Genomic DNA, 20255 nt, shown 5'->3' with positions numbered 1-20255 from the left:
AGCCATTCTTTTATGAGTCCCCGTTATAATACTATCATTCATGGTCACTTATATGTTAAACATATGCAAATATGTATAAAAACGTGTACGATTTTTACAACAGCATTCAAGATAATTATGGTCAATAACCCCGAACTTAACTTATAAATATTCCTTTAACAAACTTAAATATACTCCTTCAACAGTCACCCGAAGATTCCTCCATCATTCTCCAAACGCATTTTCATTTAAAGGTGTATAATTCCAGAGAAAAATATATCTTCCTCTCAGTTACGAATAGAATCCATATTGAATATGTTAGCATAGCTCATGGACATGAAATTCTGTGAAGTGTAAAAGTCAAAACGGCATCTATATTTAGATTTTTGTAAAGAAAATATAATATTCTTATTACAATCTATAAGAAGAGACACGGAGTGGTATCTATTGTGAGGATCGTGAATTTTAATGAAGGAAAACTTTTAATGACTTGGAATATATTTGTTATGTACTCAGCCATGAAACGCTTCGAAAATATTACATAAATTTACTAGGAAGCGGAAATGGGGCAGGAGATAATATTACCACTACCAAGGGGTGCGGTTACGTAAAAGTTATTCTGCGAAAAGTTTCTTATTGGGTTTTTACGCGACAGCGAAAGTGTAGAGTAGTCATCATGTTTGTGGCCCTAACACTGGACTTATCTATCAAGGTAAAACACACTTAGAACCACTTGGGACGGTATCCTACAGTTTTATACCAGTGGTAACTCATTGGAAAGATAATCAATTATTATTATAACTATCAGAACATAAACTATGAACCTACTGGCTCATCCCTTGGAGCTGATAGAGAGCCTGGTGGCCATGACACCAAGACATAACTCGTGTTTCCACAGGCTTTACTTAGCTTCACAGAAAAAAAAAATAGTGCGTGGAGTCCCTCCGCGTGGAAAAAGTGAAACTTCGTAATGTGGAGGTGAAAATAGGGAGGAGTAGAAATAACTTTTTAGTGCATTCACATTTTTCAAGACAAACTTTATAAACATTGCTTACGTCTCACAATAGACCACCTATTTAGTTTTGCTCCGTCTCTTTGTATACCCCTCCTCGGGAGTATCGACTGTCTAACGCAACCTTGTCGGTAGTGACGTTAGAAGTTAGTTTTAATTTTCTATATATATTAAACGAATTTTACTTATGACACATCTAGTATAAAATTCTTCTTTAAACTCCTTAACTGGGCTATAATTTTTAATATTGTAACTTTATGAAATTGTGTAATTACTTTACTAAAATTTGCAATCGTCTAACCACTGGTTACTAATATTTCGTGACGTGAAGTTTGCTGTAAATGATTCCGTTTATTTCCTGAGTGAAAATAATACTACGTCTTATCCACTATAGAGAAAAAGATAGCCCTTGCCATAAATTCTCTTGGAAGCCGTCTAAGATATCCCCACTTTATCACCGACATGATAGATTCCTTATATTTATGCTCGTTACATTTTATCTAGCGGAGTTTTCCTAACAAATTACTTCGACACTAGCCGAAATAAATATGTGTATATTATAACTGGAGCTGGGAAAACATTTTTAAAATTAATGACAGCTTAAAGGAAAATATCGTGTTGACATAAAAAAAACTATTTTCCGACATTTTCCGGCTAAAAGTAATCGTTTATCTCTTTCAGACGATTGCTTTATACAGCGATATTTTCTCATTTGAATCAATTTTGGATGAATATTGTGTGATTTGTTTTATATCTATATTAGGACAGAACTTTAAATTATTATTTTTTTATTTATTTCCAATCGTCATAGTTAATCGATATAATACCAGTGAATTGCTATATTTAAATTGCAGGCGTCAATTAAATTTTTTCCGATTGTTCTGTTGAAGGCATCTGTTTCTGTCCTTCGTGCGAAGAGACAAGAGACCAGCTCTACGTGAAATGGCAGCAGCTAGTTCGACCACCGCTTGTGCTGCCGTCACTGCTCATGCTGACCATCCGGTATGTGGAAAAGATATTATATATATATATATATATATATATATATATATATAAGCCTATCAGAGCCCACTGCTGAGCCAAGGCCCCTTCTCACATGGAGAAGGTTAGAGCATTAATCGCCACGCTTGCTCAAGACGGATTGACGATTTCAAACTTATAATTTGTAATCATAAGTCCAGATTTCCTTACGATGTTTCCTGATGATGATGCTCCTGTTTTTAGTGTCTAAATAATCTTAGACAGTACATATAACTCGGAAAAATCACATTGGTACTTGCCAGGTTTCGAACCCGCACGCTCATGCACGAAAGGCAGCCATTTAACCTCCAAGCCACAACGACATTGATATACCAACCATCTTCAATCGTAAAATTATAAATAAAAATAATTGCATAATCTTATTTAGATGTGTACAGAAAAGTATATTTTATTTAAAAATAACGAAAGGGTCATCCAAAAAAATGATTCCTAAAAATGTTCTAACATACTAAAAATACACCACTTTCTGTAAAAGAAATACTTTGCGTAGGTTCTAAGATGCTGCAAACTATCTTTTTAATGAGAATATTGTCGTGTTAGAGCCAAAAACAAAAAGAAAATCAGCTAATAATTTAAAAACATTTCATGACCCACATTACGTTACAGTATTGAACTGGTCGAGACAAGCAAATGTGTTATGTTTAAATAACTAATATTTCAGCCAAAATTAAGTCTGGCCTCCAAGATCCATGGACTCGCGGAGAGATTGCAGCAGCTTGGAAAGAGTTCAGGAGATTCGGTGGATGGAGAGAAGGGTTCTAGAAGCAGAACTGGTGAGTTTCTCTACTGATATTTTCTATCATTACCAAAAACTAAAAAATGATAAAAAAGAATTTACATACGGTGGGAAAAAATGTTTTTAGTAAGTCTTATATGTAAATTGTAATTACAAAATCTGATTTAATCGTAACATTTTCCAGGCAGTGTTCATCCAATGTTCTCTGTGACGACTCATCCATCATACTCCTCCCACGAGCTGTGTCTGGGGAGGTTGGAGACCAGCCCCAGTCACAGCCAAATGTCGAGGAACTCCAGCAGGAAAAGCAGCAATAGCTTACGTGTGAATCAGTCAACGAAGATAGAAGGTACATGAAGAGGTCCCATGTGTAGATCGAGACTTTAAACGCAAGCTTTCTTATTACTATTATTCGATTACGCATAATGTTATGTACTCATGAAGTAACAAAAAACGTGTAGTAATCAAAAACCCTAACTTAAAGTAAACGAGTACACGCCTACATATAAAATGTCATAACGAGATTTCAAATCATAGAATATTTTTTTTATTGGAACTTGTTTATCTAGCTGTATAAACATGTTTTAATATACCTAATTATTTATTTCTTTAAATACTAATATTAAATGTACTTAATGAGATTTTGTATTAGGAAATCATCTAAAAACGTATGTAATTTTAAATTGTATTACAGACTTCAAGCACCTTATGCGTCGTCCTTCGACCATTGAGGTCCATACAGCACGAGTCTCTCTCAAGGACATCGTCTGTTATTTGTCGCTCCTGGAGGCTGGGAGACCAGAGGACAAGTTGGAGTGTAAGATGGCGCTACGAGCGGATAACCTCTGCTTGCATCAATTATACTAATCATGCCCTTATATGCCAGTTATAATACACATTTATATATATATATTACTATATAAAAACTATTTAATAATAGCAATTTATTGCACAGCATTCAGTTTATTTTATTCTAATAATTTTCACATAGAAATATCTTATATTAAGTGTCTTGTACTGAGTAAATTTCAAAATTATTAAATTAGCTATAACTCCAGCCGTTTTGTTCCAAATGATCCTTAAAACGTGAAAGTTCAATAACAACCTTAAACATCAACTAAGCTAACGTATTGGTTTCCTGGCGTCTGGTACGTGTAGTTATGTTCCGTCTGTACGACACGGACGGCAACGGAGTCCTGGACACCAACGAAATGGACTGCATCGTCAACCAGATGATGACCGTGGCCGAGTACCTCGGCTGGGAGACGTCCGAACTCAGACCGGTGAGCTGCCCTGCTCAGGGGGGAAATATTATTAGCTTTAACTAATGACATTGCCGTACCATAAGACTAGGCACATGACGAAAGTATTAGTATTTAAGTAAGCAATAATTTGAATTTTTGAAGTGAAACTTCTTATGCGACTTCGTTTTACGCTCCTTGGGGGGGGGGGATAAAAGGAGACAGAGCGAGAGGGAATATGTGGCGATCGAACGCACGCGGACAGTCAATTGTGTTAGTAAAATTTGTCTTAAAGAAACACAAAAAATCCCTAAAAATCATTTTCTACCGCTTCCCGTTTTGATTCCAACATTAAGAAGTGTCACTTCTGCCGCGCGGACGGACGCCACGCACAATAAATTAAATTTTCGTATACTTTTATATGAGGAAATAATCAATTTATTTAATTAATGAGATCTAAGATTTTCGCGAGTATTCATTTAAATGAAACTAGTATTATTCCGTGCTAGTATACCGTGATCACGGTTGCTGCAAAGTAACCGAAACGTCGGGATTATGTAGTTTTTAAATAATAAAATCCGCGTAGTAAATCCGAATAACATAAGTTTCATTTAAATTTATTTAATTGTTGCCAGATTCTACAAGACATGATGGTCGAAATAGACTATGACGCCGACGGCACCGTGTCTTTGGACGAATGGAATAGGGGAGGGTGAGTTCTGTTACTTTTATAAGTCCTCAAAAATGCTTCAGTCTAACGGCATTTAAAACACGAACTTTTCTCAACTTTGATTTATTTGCACGGTCGTGGCATGCATGTGTACACGCCTTTTAATTTTTAGTTATTTATTATTAAGTATTTTATTTTAAGATTTTTTTAAATTATCTAACCCTTCATCAACTGTTATTTTATTACTCTTGCTATTAGTTTGTAAGTTAGATAAAGTGAGACAATGGTCCCAGTGGGGGTAAATTTGGGTCTCGACCTTTGAAAAGAGGCGAAATAAGTTAGTTCCTAAGTCTTAACTGAAGCAGATGATTGTATGAAGGAAATCATCTCTTGTGACAAATATGTTTTAGACATTGCTTGATACAACCGAATACCTTGCTATATTAAATAGTATTGTTTCAGAATGACGACAATACCGCTTCTAGTATTATTAGGTTTGGACACTAACGTCAAAGAGGACGGCGAGCACGCGTGGAGGCTGAAGCACTTCAACAGACCGGCCTACTGCAACCTGTGTCTCAACATGCTGGTCGGCTTGGGGAAGAAAGGACTCTGTTGTATATGTAAGGAGAATTCATTTTGTAAATATATACTTTCTTTGGTAAGATCCAAGCATTTCTCGTAGAATCACGCCGGTTTAGACTCCTTTGTGCAATACAAGATATGTATATATATTTGAAATATCAAGAGTTTTTAAACAAACCATAAATATATATGTTAGTTATATAGGTGAGATCTTCAACATTAAGAATATATATTAATATATAATAATGAATTACTGTAGACTTGTAGGAGTTTTATATTCCTACTTATTGTTTGTTTGTCGATCAGTCTGCAAATTCACTGTCCACGAGCGTTGCGTACAGCGAGCGCCGGCGTCGTGTGTGGCGACCTACTGCAAGAGCAGGCGAGCACCGGCCGCCCTCGCGCACCACTGGGTCGAGGGTACGTACACACAGACACTCATAGAGACAGGTTGAGGGCTAAGATTTTTTAGCTTATTCATATTCGAGGAAACTTTCGTTGCGTCCGTCAGAGGTCATTGAACTTTAGAAAGACTAAATTTAAATAACGACAACGATACGTTACAGGAAACTGTCACGGGAAGTGTGCGAGATGCAGGAAAAAAATCAAAGGTTACAACGGGATTACCGGCCTGCACTGTCGGTGGTGCCACGTGACGGTGAGTGATTACAGCGGGAGAGAAGAGAACAGAGGGATATATCAAGCGGTTGTTGCAAGTGGCGCCATCTGTGACGGACTCATTACATACTAGAATCCTTAGAATTGTTTCTACGACTGATTATAATTAATTTTAATACTTAACCGTTGTCATTTTGTAATGGCAACATTTATGTGTCGATATGTATTTAAAAAAATACTGGCTTCAGACATTGTAAGACATAAGTGGAAGTAACGCTGGACATTGAAAACCAAATCTGGCACTTACACATCTAGCGGTTACATGGAAGTATTGTTGTCTTTGTAGCTCCATAACCGCTGTGTGGGCAGCGCTGGCGGAGCGTGCACCCTCGGCAGGCACGCGAGGCACATCCTGCCTCCGACAGCCATCAGACCGCTGGTGCTGGACCGGCAGAGGTCGCTACCGCACAGACACACGCCCGACAAGGTAACAGAGAGCTGGTGTGCAAAAACTACACACACACACACACACACACACACACACACACACGCATATTATGTGCAGCACTTGCAGCACTTGTCCACACACATTGAGTAACAAACGTGTAACGAGATTTAAGGCTCGCGAGTGTCATTGATGATAAATAACGAGACCAACTTACATCTCCGCCTCGTCTCTGTGGTCACAGTTGCAAAGTCACCGAAACTTCGGGGGTAGGTCATTAAAATAATAAAAAACGCGTTCAAATCCGAAAATATTAGTTTATGTCAATAAACATGTATCCACAACTCATTTATCATTCCTTACTTTCTTTTCATGTTATTTTATTATGTCGAAATGTTTTCTGTCCTCCTTGGACTCTGCAGGGATTATTCTTAATGCTCCAAGGGTTTAAGTAGAGAGTGAAAACTGAGAGGACAGGACAAAAATAAAGATACTATAGCTATCTCTCTCACGCTCATCACCGGATACAAGTCTATTAACCTTCTCTGGTCTATTAATATTAGTGGTAATAGAAAATCCGATTGAGCCCAAATACGGGTTCCTATAATCGTATCTACTGACGGGAGATATCACAGACTAGACACACAGAGATACACAACCCGCATCACTTCACATGCAGACGCGTCGGTCTAAACCTTGATGGTTTTAAAGTTTTACAATAGAAAATGTCTGATAAATTAAATATAAATGTGGAAATAAATCACAACGATACTGGACTGGAAACGTGACAGTTGATGATTTTAATAAAACATCAGTTCATAAATAGTTCATTATATTTATCCCACGCGACGGAACCACATCAGCATTATTTACGGCTTTTAAATTTAATACGCTATTGAATTCATATTTGTCTCTCTTTTACCTTTTTTTTATTTAAACAGATACATAACCAGGCCAGTTCATAAGATTAAACCTAATTTAGGATTAATTATCCATCATGTATTATTTCAGCAAACCCTGCCGGTGTCGATATCTCTTCCTATTTCTATCGCAGCGACCACAGAAGAGAAAAAAGAAGATAAGGAGAAGGAAAGAGAACACAGAGCCCCGCCAATATCCTTCCAGATAACCCCACCAGAGGGCACTTGTCCGTTACTAGTCTTCATTAACCCAAAGTCTGGGGGTAGACAAGGATCTAGAGTGCTCCGAAAGCTCCAGTATATCTTGAACCCTCGACAGGTACATGACATAGCCAAAGGGGGGCCAATGCAAGGTAGCTCATAAACCATCCCTAAAGAATTGTTCGTCCTTCATTCCCGTCACAAAGAAGTGTTTCCGTTTCAGGTCTGCAAACATTCAAAGACGTCAGAAACTATAGAGTGATCTGTTGCGGCGGCGACGGAACCGTCGGCTGGGTGCTGGAAACCATGGGTCTGTTGATGTTACAGGTGTTCTGATAGATATAAGACAGCTGTCCAGTGCAAGTGACCTCTTCCGTACATTGATGTACTGAAGAATTTCTTGCAAATGCTACAAAATACTGCGCGTCAACGAGCACACTAATAAATGTACATATAGTAATATGTTATATAGGGATATTGTACGCTTGAGACAAACTGCTGACGGCTACCGCAATATATAAGTACATGTTCATGTGATGTTTATGAAGAAGGTTGTATATCTATTGGAGCACGCCTCAAGAGCTCGGCTAAATCTGCTGTCCCAATACAAGCAGCACATAATACATTGTTGAAAAAATAATAATTTTACGCATACAAGATAATTTTTTAAGTTCCTTTCCTTTAAGACTGAGTTACAATTTGTCATACTACCCTCGTAACAGGTTACAACATTATATGTATATTTTGTCCGTCGATTCCTCTCTCACGTGTTCGTGAATATCCAGATAAAATCCAGATGGAGTCCCGCCCAGCTGTGGGCGTCATCCCTCTCGGTACCGGCAACGACCTGGCCAGGTGTCTGCGGTGGGGTGGGGGGTGAGAATCGAATCATATCCTTACACCGTCACGTAACACATACATTCTATACGGACAGCGAGTCAATTGAGATTGATTGCAATAAAAAAGTCTTTGTAAATATTAATGTCTGTGAACGATAAAGTTGTTACCACTATTTATACAACAGAGACACTTTAAGTTGAGATCAAGAATTTATTAGTTGATACTTTTTTTGCTGTCCGTGGAGTATTAAAGAACTGGTTTATTCCTATTTATTCGACCATAAGCATACATTGGGGATTAGTTTCGTTAAATTTAACCATACAATTTCTTATTCGCAGCCTTTTTAATTGTTTATAAGTTATCTGATTGATATAGTACATGAAAATTGTATATATATATCTGGAAGCGTACCTCCCAGATCCCCCAAATGAATTTAAACTATTTGTATCCTTTCGTGGATTCTATATTTTTATGTATAATTTATTCAGCATTGCTACCACAAATATCATATTGATATATAATTAAAGCAAAAATATTGTTCGCCACAACCAACCAACTAATGAGTGTTTACCTACATTTTTCAACAGTTTTTTTTTTTGAGATAAAACATAAAAAACCAACATAACTTGAGCTCTATAATATTTTTCTAAGAACTTCTATTTACTCATAGAAATATAATTCACAAAATCTCTCTAAGTTAGAAGTGTATTCCCAGGTATGAAGGCGAATCAATCCACAAGATCCTGGACAAGATCGGCCGCGCCAGCACCGTGATGATGGACCGCTGGCACATACACGTCGAGAACTCCACTGACGAGGTGAAGTTACTTAGTATACAGCACTTAGTTAGTTAGTGTAACTATACATTGATCTTTTTATATGAAAATGGCTAAAGCGTTGACGAACGAGTTTTTATCAAATATCAAACATTAGACTTTCATATTGACGTGGTTATAGACCATACTAGTAGAAAAATAATATCAGAATTACTGTACGTATAAAAATATCATCTATATGGGCGCATTTTCATTGGTCGATAAGGCCCGCATTCGGGGTGCGGGAGATTTCTGTAACGCATGCCATAGGGCCCGCAAAGAGTTTATAGTTTTTACTGGTCGTCAGAGCCCGCATACGGGGTGCGGGTGATTTCTATAACGCATGCGAATTCCGTTATTCCGGAATGCGGATATCACCCGCACACGTTTAATCGACCGAGTTATCGACCAGTGGATTTCATTGGTTGTTAGCTCGCATGCAGGTACTCCCCGCAATCGGGCTAACTTCTGACTTATCGACCAATGAAAATGCGCCTTATATATTCTGATATTCAGTGTCCATATCACATCCTCCCGTCCCAGGTGGAACAGCTCCAGATGCCGGACTCAGCGCCTCACCCCACATCAGTACCATACAACATTATCAACAACTACTTCTCCATAGGAGTTGTGAGTTCAGAACAACTAATAATATATGTAGAGTTATTATAAATTCCTCGTAGCTTCTCGACTGTCGTCTGAGGCTCGGGCTACTGAAGGTAACCTCGTAGAAGGTTTGACGTATCCATTACTACGAAGAGGTCCGATCTCTGCGACGTCTCGAGCGAGACTGGTTCTGATCTGTACTCTAGCCTCTATTTGTACCGACCGACACTCATTGTGGCTACACTTGCAAAGGCTACGAGTGACATCTAATAATTTGAACTACCCTCAATTATAGATTATTCAAATAATAGGAATTGCGCCGATATATATATATATACTGAAAGAATCCTCAACGTGGCTTTAATATCCCAGACTTCAAACGATGTTTGTCCTCATACTATTTTGTCATAGTTTAACCTCGCATCTGTTTCATCCAATGTCCTCTCCTCTAGGATGCGGCGATCTGCGTCAAGTTCCACACGGAGCGTGAACGCAACCCCGACAAGTTTAGCTCCAGGATGAAGAACAAACTGTGGTACTTCGAGTTCGCCACCTCGGAACAGTTCGCGGCTAGCTGCAAGAACCTGCACGAGAACATCGAGCTGGTGGTGAGATGACTGGATCGATGGATGGATGGTTCAATAGTTTGAGCACAAATATACGAGTAGACCAAATATCCAAAAGATTTTGCTTTACGTCAGAAAACCAGCAATGGATTACATCCACCTATTTCTAAGACTTAATTTTAGTTACTCTCGTTGACAATTCCAACGTAGTGATAGCTGACCAAAACTCATTTAGAAGCTTTTAGACATAAAATATTGTAATGGAACCTAAAAATTGGCCTTATCAGTGCGACGGAGTTTCCCTCGAGCTGAACAAGGGCCCCGCGCTTCAGGGCGTCGCTCTGTTGAACATACCTTACGCACACGGGGGGTCCAACCTGTGGGGGGCCAGCGGAGCTCATAGACGGGGCAGGTTCCCGGACGCGCAGCAAGGTGATAGACATAATGATTGTAACCCCAGGACACACTCACACACACACACAAAACTTAAAGATATATAAATACAGCACACATACTTATACAATTGTAATTTGTAATCGTTGCTATGTTGTAGACATTGGCGATAAGCTGATAGAAGTCATCGGCTTGGAGAACTGTCTGCACATGGGACAGGTTAGGACAGGTGGGTCACCTTACACGGGTATCAAGCTCCGTAATACATGCAACTGTCACAGTATTAGTGTTCATTCATAGGTAGCGTTTAATGCCTCTGAATTCTGATAAACTTAACTAAGGAACTCATCAGGGCGAGGTTAGGCTAGGTTTCGATTGACTCTAGAATGTTTTAAACATGATTATAGAACATTCTAGAATTGTTCAAACCAAAAATAAAATGTATCTCAAAGAAAACGCTATGACATAGGGCTCCGGGCCTCTGGGCGGCGTCTCGCCCAGTGTAGTAGCATCAGACTCACGACAAAAAGGACCTTCCCCATGCAAATTGATGGGGAACCGTGGATGCAGCCGCCGTGCAAGGTAAGGGAAGATAAGGATTTAATATGTACCGCCAAAAACTGTGTCTGGAAACAAAAAGACGTTAGACTAACAAAAAAAAACGAAAGACATGACGACAAGAGAGAAGGAGGTAAAGACTTAAGATGACTTCTCATGTTTGTGAATTCAGAATATCCAATAAAAATATAACATAAGTTTTAATACATTAAGAATATAAACTTCATAACTCGACTTGAACTAATTGGTAAATAAAGTTAAAAATATCTATTAAAAAAAATTTCCTCTCTTAAGCCTAAATTGATTTTGCAAACGAAATTGTAACTAATTTTTTTGGCAGCAATCGGTTAATAGATGTTGAGATTGTCAATAAATTCCAGATAACAATAACCCACAAGAACCAAGTTCCGATGCTGATGGGACCAGCTCCCGAAAAGGGAAGGAGCTTCTTCAAACTGTTCACGCACTGCTAAGTCCCTCTCACACTCATTCCATTTCAAGCTGGCCAGAGAGAGACGGATGTACGGTATAAGTTTGTTCATTGGAAAAATATCTCGTTGTTAGCATTTCAGTTCAACAAAGACCACACCCCAACGGCTTCTTCACAGCTTTCTTGAGGCTTGTACCAAAATTATACGTCCATTTTTGCAATTTTAAATAATATATTTACATGCCAGAATAGGATAAGTACTTTTTTTTTATATTTACCTTTTTCGTAGAATTTATCTTTTCGTTCTAAAGATAAACTTCTCTTTCGTATAGACGCGCTGTATTTATTATTTAAGTAATCCTCGCGTCACTCGTCATCTATAGGTTTGTATGTGTTGTCGCTGCTCGCGCGCCATCTTGTGTCGCGGCGTATTTGTTAACGTACGCTATATTGAGTGTTTTATCTGTATTGAAGTATATCCATGTCGCGGTGACCGTTTTTATGTTTTGTAAATATTATTATCTATGTAACTGTAATCTCAAACGACGGGTTTTAATTTATAGCTTATATTATAGTTTTAGGGTAAGTTTAAAATTTTTTAGAGCTTTTTTCGAACTACCGTCCATTGCTGACCTCGGTATGAGTTTGACTTGACGATGTGTGGAATTTTGCAGTAAAAAAAATCATATTGACAAATATATACTACCTTCATAGACAGTATCAGTGGAGTACTATTATTATAGCTGCCGTCCAGTTAAAGAATGAGGGCCAAAGGTTGGGACTTGGTGCAGTTAGTACTTTATATCCAGGTGTAAGGAGAACGATAAGTAACCTAGAACAGCCTTACAGGCGACCGTTAGCAGCAGTAATACAAAAAATACATCCTTTGCAAAGTTATTCAAAACTCTGAATCATTTTTTCGTCCTTGATATGAACTCATACCGGGGGTAATCAAAATCGGGTCCTTTAAAAGAATTCAGGCACTTTTAATAATTTTAATGCAACGTTACGTTTTAATTCTGATATTTTAAGTAGTTAATACGTATGTTATGTAAGTTTTTGTTACCTTCTAAGTGTTGGTGTCTGACCGGCTATATGACGGTTAGCGAATATTGAATTTCTATTAAAAAAAAAAAAATGTTTATGAAAATATAATATTACAAAAAAATATATATCTAGCTATATATAAATTTAATTTTTAAATTATTATAAATCTAATTCTATATGTTAAAAATATTTTTTTTTTTTTAAATTACTTAATTTGAAATAATTTTATAGAATGGCAACATTCGCTAACGTCAAATATCAAATTGATGTAAACGTTGTTAAAGATTTTCTGTCGCGAATATTTACCTTTTACAGCTTTAATAGATTTAAGGAATATATTATTGTATATTGTAAAAATATATGTGCATTTAAAATAATTCATTGTTTTTCAATTGGATTCATATAACTGAATATTTTATTTATTATAAATGGCTAATAATAGTATGAATATACACACTTGTGGTATGGCAACACTGAACTTACAACATTCATTGAGTTTATAACAAAGCAATCAATATTAATTGTTGTGTTTGTTACATTATAATGATCTGCATCCTGGCGTTACTTATCATTTTGACGCCTTCATTAATAAATTGAGATTGCGTTATGCCAATTAAAAGTTTCAAACTAATTATTCGCTTGAACAGTAATGTACTATTAACAAATTTTTCGCGTATTTGAAATTTTAGAACAGAAATGATTTTTTTTATATAATATGGCCTTCATCCTAGTGAGGGCGTGCACAATGAATTTTTTTTGACAGACAGGTAATAGGGGTGTCACATATATTGTCACACTGTGGTCAGTGTTGCTAAATTTAAATGTTAAAATTAAATCAGAAAATACATTTTTAAAATGAAACGTTTTATGCGACTTCCAACAAGGTTGCTTTAAACGTCTTACGCTCCTTGGTGTAATAAAAGACCCAGAGGGAACGCGTGGCGCTCGAACACATGCGTGCAATCAATTGTAAATTGTAAATTATGTTAATAAAGTTTATCTTAAAGAACACACAAAAAATTCTAAAAAAATAATTTCTACCTCTTCCTGTTTTAATTCCAAGAAAGTTTACGAAATTTCACTTCTTCCGCGCGGAGGGACTCCACGCACTATTTTTTTTTTCATCCATGACTTAAATGAAATTAAAAAAGTTTAATAGTAACTACATTATCTTGAATTGTCTACGTTTTTAAACATTATTTTTGTTTTTATTTAAAATTGCATATGATTATACTTATACACCAGAATTGCAGCATCGGTTATGATATTAATTATTACAATTCTCCGCTATGATAATCTGTCGTCTGTTTCAACCAAGTACAAATAAAACACCGGTTCTTGTAATTAAGATACAATTTCGCATTTAATCGCAACATCTCTCGTCGAACCGCAGGCTGTTATTATGAAAAAATTAAATGTCAAACAGCTGTCAATGTCACGGGACGTTTTGACAGCAATAATGTCATATAGATATATTTTTAATGCATTAATGATGTGGATTAAAATATTAGTTTAAAGGTTTTATATATTTATAAGACTTTAAATATAATTTAAATATGAATAAATATTACAATCTATATCGATCGAAGATTCTGCTTATTTTATTCAAGCAAATGACGGCTTTGATTGTTACGTTTTCACAACTAAACCGCTGAACCGATTTTGATGAATTTTGGTGAAGACATAGACACTGGAAAAGGACACAGGCTACTTTTTATCCTGATCCGGAAACTACACGCTTGGAACCATGAAGTGCAGATCTGATTTTGTGGCCGCAGTTTCAGAGAACGACTTTGATGTTCCCGCGGACGGAGTCGCAGGCAAAAACTATTATGTCACATAATAAACATTACGACCAAAAACATAATGAAAGATTCAGACATAAAATTGATTCCTCAATGATCTAATTATTTTATTTTTCTCTCTTATTTAAATTCTTTATATCGTTACATGAACAACAACTTGTACTTTTAAGATCTCACTTACCTCGTTCAACTCACTAGTCGTTCTCACTGATAACTCAGAGTTAACAAACTTATTACGTTAATATTTTTTACGAGATATTATCTTTTAACAAATAATAGTTTGTAACCAAGATTTAACGCGTTAGTTAATGAAGACATCGTTGTGTAGCATCGTTAACTATGAGTGTATGAGTGATGAGTAACTATGAGTAATGAGCCCACTTACAATCTCATATTTTTAGAGACCTTCCAGTCTATACTATAATTGTAATCAAACATTAAAATACAATAGTAGTTGGAATGCTTAAAATATCAGCCGTGACTGTGGTTCGGTTGCATTCCTTGTAAAGGCCACGTTTATGTGGGCGTGTTTGTTTTAATTTAAAAGAAATTTTGATGTTGATAACAATATACAGAATAATTATATTATGATTTACAAATACGTATTATTCTTGTGTAACGAGCCGTTTGTATGTCAATGAATTCGAGAGGAAAATCGTTTTACGAGGTCTATGCCCAATCAACTTATATATACTTTGTATTGGTACAAAACTCATTTTACTCATTGAACTACTGAATCTATATATGTAAAAATTTATATTTTGAGTCATTTGTTAAGAATAAAGAAGATTGTTACAAATGACAATCTATGTTTACTATATGTTAACATATATCTAAGAGTGATTCTATTCTAGAGTGAGACTAAGACTTGTAGTTAGGGTAGTGGACTATAATTTCGTCTTGCTTCTCTCTTCATATAGATTATTTTTACTATCGGTAAACTAGCACTACAATAAATATATTTATTCGAAATAATTTTGTTTTCACTTTGATCATTCTAATTAAATAATTTATATCATCTTTACTTTTTTACCGTCATTCGTCCAGTCACTAAAGAGTTTAAACACTTAAAAAATGCGAGGAAATTAGCAGGTTAAATATAGTATAGACAAAACTGAAGGTCAGTATTAAAGGCATAAAGAAAATACCTATAACAATTATTAATTGCTTACACTGATTTGTTTCAACACACCAACTGCAAAGTGCTAAGTCGCCATTTTTTTTTGTTTCACAATCTAAATTATCTATATTGTACATTCAGCCAATGTGGTAAAAAATGTGGATTCAATATAAGCCTCATTTTCAAACCTAAATATCACCTGTTAAAAGTTATAAAAAAATATTTACTTAACATTTTTATTTATAATAAAATAACCTTATACTAAATGCATATACATATATACTGATACATTTATTTGTCTGTTTGTTGGAACTAATCTCTTGAACTGTGTTATTTCACGTAACTTTCACTAGCTAATGGCAGATGCGATAAAAATACTAAGCTATATATATTCTGCATTTTTCATATATTTTTATTATTACATATTACAGCAAATCATTACTTCTTGCGGGCGTAGTCTTGAGCACAGCTTGTATAATATACATATTAGGTGATCTGTCAGATCTCATTTTTGACAACTGTTTGACAGCTCAAAACATTTTTTTTTGTCTAAAAAGGTTACTTATTATAATACAAAAAAACTTTAATTTGATTTTAATGTATGATATGCGTCCTTGTATGTATTACCTGTTTGGATAGTACAGAAAAAACTTGCATACCTCATATATAAGGCATTAAACAAACATTGAGAAAAATGTGGATTTTATGACCAAAATAATACACATCAAAGTTATAATAACCTTGCTCCATATTATTTCTTTTATATAATTTTAAAATAATTAAAATAAAATTTTTATTATTATTGTCATTAATCGATTTTCTTTATTAAAAATTTTAAAAACGACAAAAAAAATAGAATATAAACCAAATAAACTCTATTATTTGATAAATCTAGTAAATAATTTTTACGATATGTATCAGAATCAATAACTTAATTTAATTAACTATAAAACACAAAAGGTTAAAAAACATAAAGGCTCACGATTACAAGAACACCACTGTCGACAATGACTTCCCAGGTCTCGTAATTACGAAGTTAATGTCATAAAAAATAATCGGCAGCCATTATTCGTTATTAAAAGTATTTAAACTTTTTAACTGGAGTTTAAAAACCAACTACGGGCTCAATAAAGTTAAACTGAAATGATTTTAACATACAGAGACGAATGTTATAGTATATCGAAGGATTTTTATAATTTTCTTATCTCTTTTGGGCTGTATATTAGTTTATAGACCTTAACCAAGCTGAATGAGGTTATTAAATTAACCTAGAAATATAGAATAACAAAATTCTTAATCAAATAAAGTGTCAAAAACATATATATTATGCTGGGTATGTTTTTAGAGTGAAGTGTATGTTACTATATGTTATTCTAATATAACAAACAAAATATCTTTTTTTTAATCCAAAACTTTCGTGACTCAAATAATGTCAATAAAATTTGACAATCACAGATGTGTAATAACAATTACCTACATTATAAGTTGAACAGCAGGTAATCGAAGGGGAATTATATTGTTATTAGCTATATATATTTATTTATATATAAAATACATATACATAATTAATTATGTTGTGAATAACTTAAAATATGCAATACTTAAAATATATAGAACCTTTTTATTTGTAAATCTGAATTATATATAAAAAAATATCATAGACTGGCAATACTGTTTTCTGTCCGTCACACGTCTATAGTAGAAATAAATCAACTTCAAAAACACTAGCAAACTCTGATGTACTCTGATCCGTGTGTATATTTATGGAGATATGAGATGGCCTTTTAAACAATACATAATAACTTTTCCCTGAACTGACAAATATTCGTCCATTTCAGTAAATGCCATACAAAATGTTCCGACCTCGGGCTTCCTTGCACGTATATGGAGTACAGGACCGGTTTAAAGCGAACGAGTTTATGCAATATAGCTTAATTTACATATGTTATAATTGTTTTATATTATTTAATTTATGTTGAATTTAAGTCACGTAACGATGTGTTTATGTTTTGAAGCAATCAATTTATTTAGGACGTAATATAATATTTTATTTGCAATTCGATTAATGGCGACGAATAGTTAAAGATAATATATGTATGCATCGCCGTTTTATTGAAATTTGTTTTAGCATACAATAACTTACCAACCAACCAAAAAAATAAATTCATAACTAACAGAATGCTATAGATTTTATACTAATATTTACTTATACGTAATAGCGTTGCACTCCAACAAGCAACTTAACGTGCTCTATGGAAGCAGCTCACCCAGAAACTCTGGAGTCACGATCCTCAGCAGTGAGGGCACAATTAAGAAAAAGAAGAATAAACCTTATTAGAGCATAAAAAATAAGATTTATGTCATGTTATTCTCAACTTATTATATGCCACCATATTGGATGATTTGAAATGTCAGATGCTTTGTGACGTAAACTATGTCCGCTTTGTTGTCCAAATGGTTGGATTAAAATCGAGTGAAAGTCCACTCGGTGGCAGCAACATATGTGAATAGTAAAAAATATATATACCTTATTTATTAAAAATAAAATATAATATATCTTGGCTACCTCTCGCTTTAAATTGCGATCGTTCGTCACTCACAAAAATGTCCAGCGTTAAGGTAACTTGCGTATTAATTTTTGTTACATATATATATATATCAACATATACATGTCACGTTTAAGTGATTTTCATATTATTTATATTGTAATGGTAGGAAAATATCTATGCTTCATAATTAATTCAACCGTATCGAGTGGGCTTATTAAATTTACGTATAACCATGTTCCATATTGATAATAACGTAAGATACGTGTTGTGTGAGGTGTGCTTATTTTTATTTATGTACGTGCCAAAACACTTTCATACAAAACACACCTATCTAATTTCTCTGTCCTCTCATCAGAGCATATTTGAGATTTAATTGAACTGAAAAAAATATTGTCTAATTTATATATTTTTAAACAAGTTAGTCACTGCAGATCGTATTAATTTTTTTGTTTTAATAATCCATACTCATCAGTATTACAGATTCGTTAAGAAGCAATACTGTTACCAGATTTTATCATATCACTAACGAAACCTATCATTATATGAAAACAGCATTAACATTTGCAACAATTTTTTTTGTTTAATGAACGTAAATACAAGTGAAACACACAACCTCTCTGTTCTCAGGCGGTTATAATTGGAACATCAATGTTGTTTATTAGCCCGGGCAAAGTAACCTCACGCCGAGCACCTCCTATCTCCATTTCCTGGTTGAATGGGCGACATTTATTTTAGATCTCGTTATCGTTAAATTCATTGCTGTATGCTTTTTTGTTCCGTCCGCTAAATGTATATCGGCCGCATAAATTGAATTAATTTAAGAATACATTTTGTTTTTCCCACTTATGTGTTGGCCTGTTTCATCTACAAGCACTATGTCATTGAAATAACCATTCAAGCTGTGCTAGTGAACTTAAAGCTTACTTCATTGAGCTGGGTAACTGGGTGGACACAAGTTAAGAAGTGGATGGTCCACTCATTGTTGCTTATCACCTTATCCATTATTCCTGCTGGATAATAATTATGATATATGAAGTATCGATTAAATAGAAATTAAACAAACAACCTTAATAAAGGATGTACATGTGTAGAAAATGTGCTATCTCTGTGTGTAACTATACTTATGTATTCGGCATATATGATGGAAATAGCTTGTATGTGATCTTAAATAATGTTTTTTTTTGATATAATATATAAATATAATAATATATTTGTAATAGTTTAAGTGATTAGTTTTTTAGAATCATTTGGTATTAAGAGAAGAGAATTTTAGCTGTCTCATATTGAGACAAGACAGGACAGTTCAGACCAATGATCCAGATGAAGTCCTCCTACTGATTTTTCTTCCAACTGCTTTAAGACGCTTTGCAATCCTACAAGGAACCGTTCGAGTTTAACAAAAATTCACACCTCAATAAATAACCAGTGGGATACAATTAAAATATTTTTATTAAATTCATTACCGAATCGGGAAACTTGAATTAAAAAAAAATTAAGTAAATTTCTGATAATAGTGTTGTTTTATTATTTTTATGTGTACATGATCTCGACGTTTCGGTTCCTTCACAGCGGCCGTGATCACGGAGACGAGATGACAGTTAATAGATAGAGTTTAGACTGAGCAATACAAATCCGGGATGACAATTTCGGAGCTCAAACAACTCTCTAGCCGATAATCATTTCTTCTACAACATTTTAATTATCCTTTCTCCAATATTAATGAATATTGTGTGACGTACCGTTTGTCCTAAAATTATTATAAATTATGTTTATTTTGAACAAAATCTTAAGTACTTCATTTATAAAACATGAATCGTCGAGAGTGAGCTATCATGATTGGAAACTTCGGGACGGATTTGAAATATTACGAGGAAACAATTTTTACGACTTCATTGGTAAAACATTTTAACGAATTTATTAGTTATTCGGATTTTTTTTATGTTATTGGAGTTTAGGTAGAATATAACCTAATTTTGGAAGTAGGAATACGTCTAAGACTTGTAGATGTCGTGTAAGGTCTAATGCCATCAAAATCGTAACAGCACTTCTAGCTAGAACTAAGTTTCGAATCAATAGTG

The 20255-nt window shown here is 34.8% G+C and overlaps 1 protein-coding gene across 1 annotated transcript in view; it reads left to right on the top strand.

Annotated features, from left to right (window-relative positions):
* The window catches only part of LOC116776103 (diacylglycerol kinase 1), a 62399-nt gene extending 49319 nt beyond the window's left edge, over positions 1-13080 (top strand). The window contains exons 5-24 of the mRNA XM_061525362.1: positions 1882-1993; positions 2694-2805; positions 2953-3117; positions 3463-3585; positions 3927-4051; positions 4645-4721; positions 5142-5302; positions 5571-5684; positions 5831-5922; positions 6229-6369; positions 7339-7600; positions 7672-7758; positions 8234-8324; positions 9004-9106; positions 9647-9733; positions 10162-10317; positions 10563-10707; positions 10829-10897; positions 11138-11250; positions 11607-13080. Of these exons, the coding sequence (XP_061381346.1) occupies positions 1882-1993; positions 2694-2805; positions 2953-3117; positions 3463-3585; positions 3927-4051; positions 4645-4721; positions 5142-5302; positions 5571-5684; positions 5831-5922; positions 6229-6369; positions 7339-7600; positions 7672-7758; positions 8234-8324; positions 9004-9106; positions 9647-9733; positions 10162-10317; positions 10563-10707; positions 10829-10897; positions 11138-11250; positions 11607-11699 (2428 nt within the window). The 3' untranslated portion in view covers positions 11700-13080. The remainder of the gene's footprint in view (positions 1-1881; positions 1994-2693; positions 2806-2952; positions 3118-3462; positions 3586-3926; positions 4052-4644; positions 4722-5141; positions 5303-5570; positions 5685-5830; positions 5923-6228; positions 6370-7338; positions 7601-7671; positions 7759-8233; positions 8325-9003; positions 9107-9646; positions 9734-10161; positions 10318-10562; positions 10708-10828; positions 10898-11137; positions 11251-11606) is intronic.
* The last annotated feature ends 7175 nt before the right edge of the window (positions 13081-20255 follow it).

The sequence above is a fragment of the Danaus plexippus genome, chromosome 28 (genome assembly GCF_018135715.1).
Source record: "Danaus plexippus chromosome 28, MEX_DaPlex, whole genome shotgun sequence".
Lineage (NCBI taxonomy): Eukaryota > Metazoa > Arthropoda > Insecta > Lepidoptera > Nymphalidae > Danaus > Danaus plexippus.
Note: the sequence above shows the minus strand (reverse complement) of the source record. Positions and strands in the feature narration are given on the sequence as shown.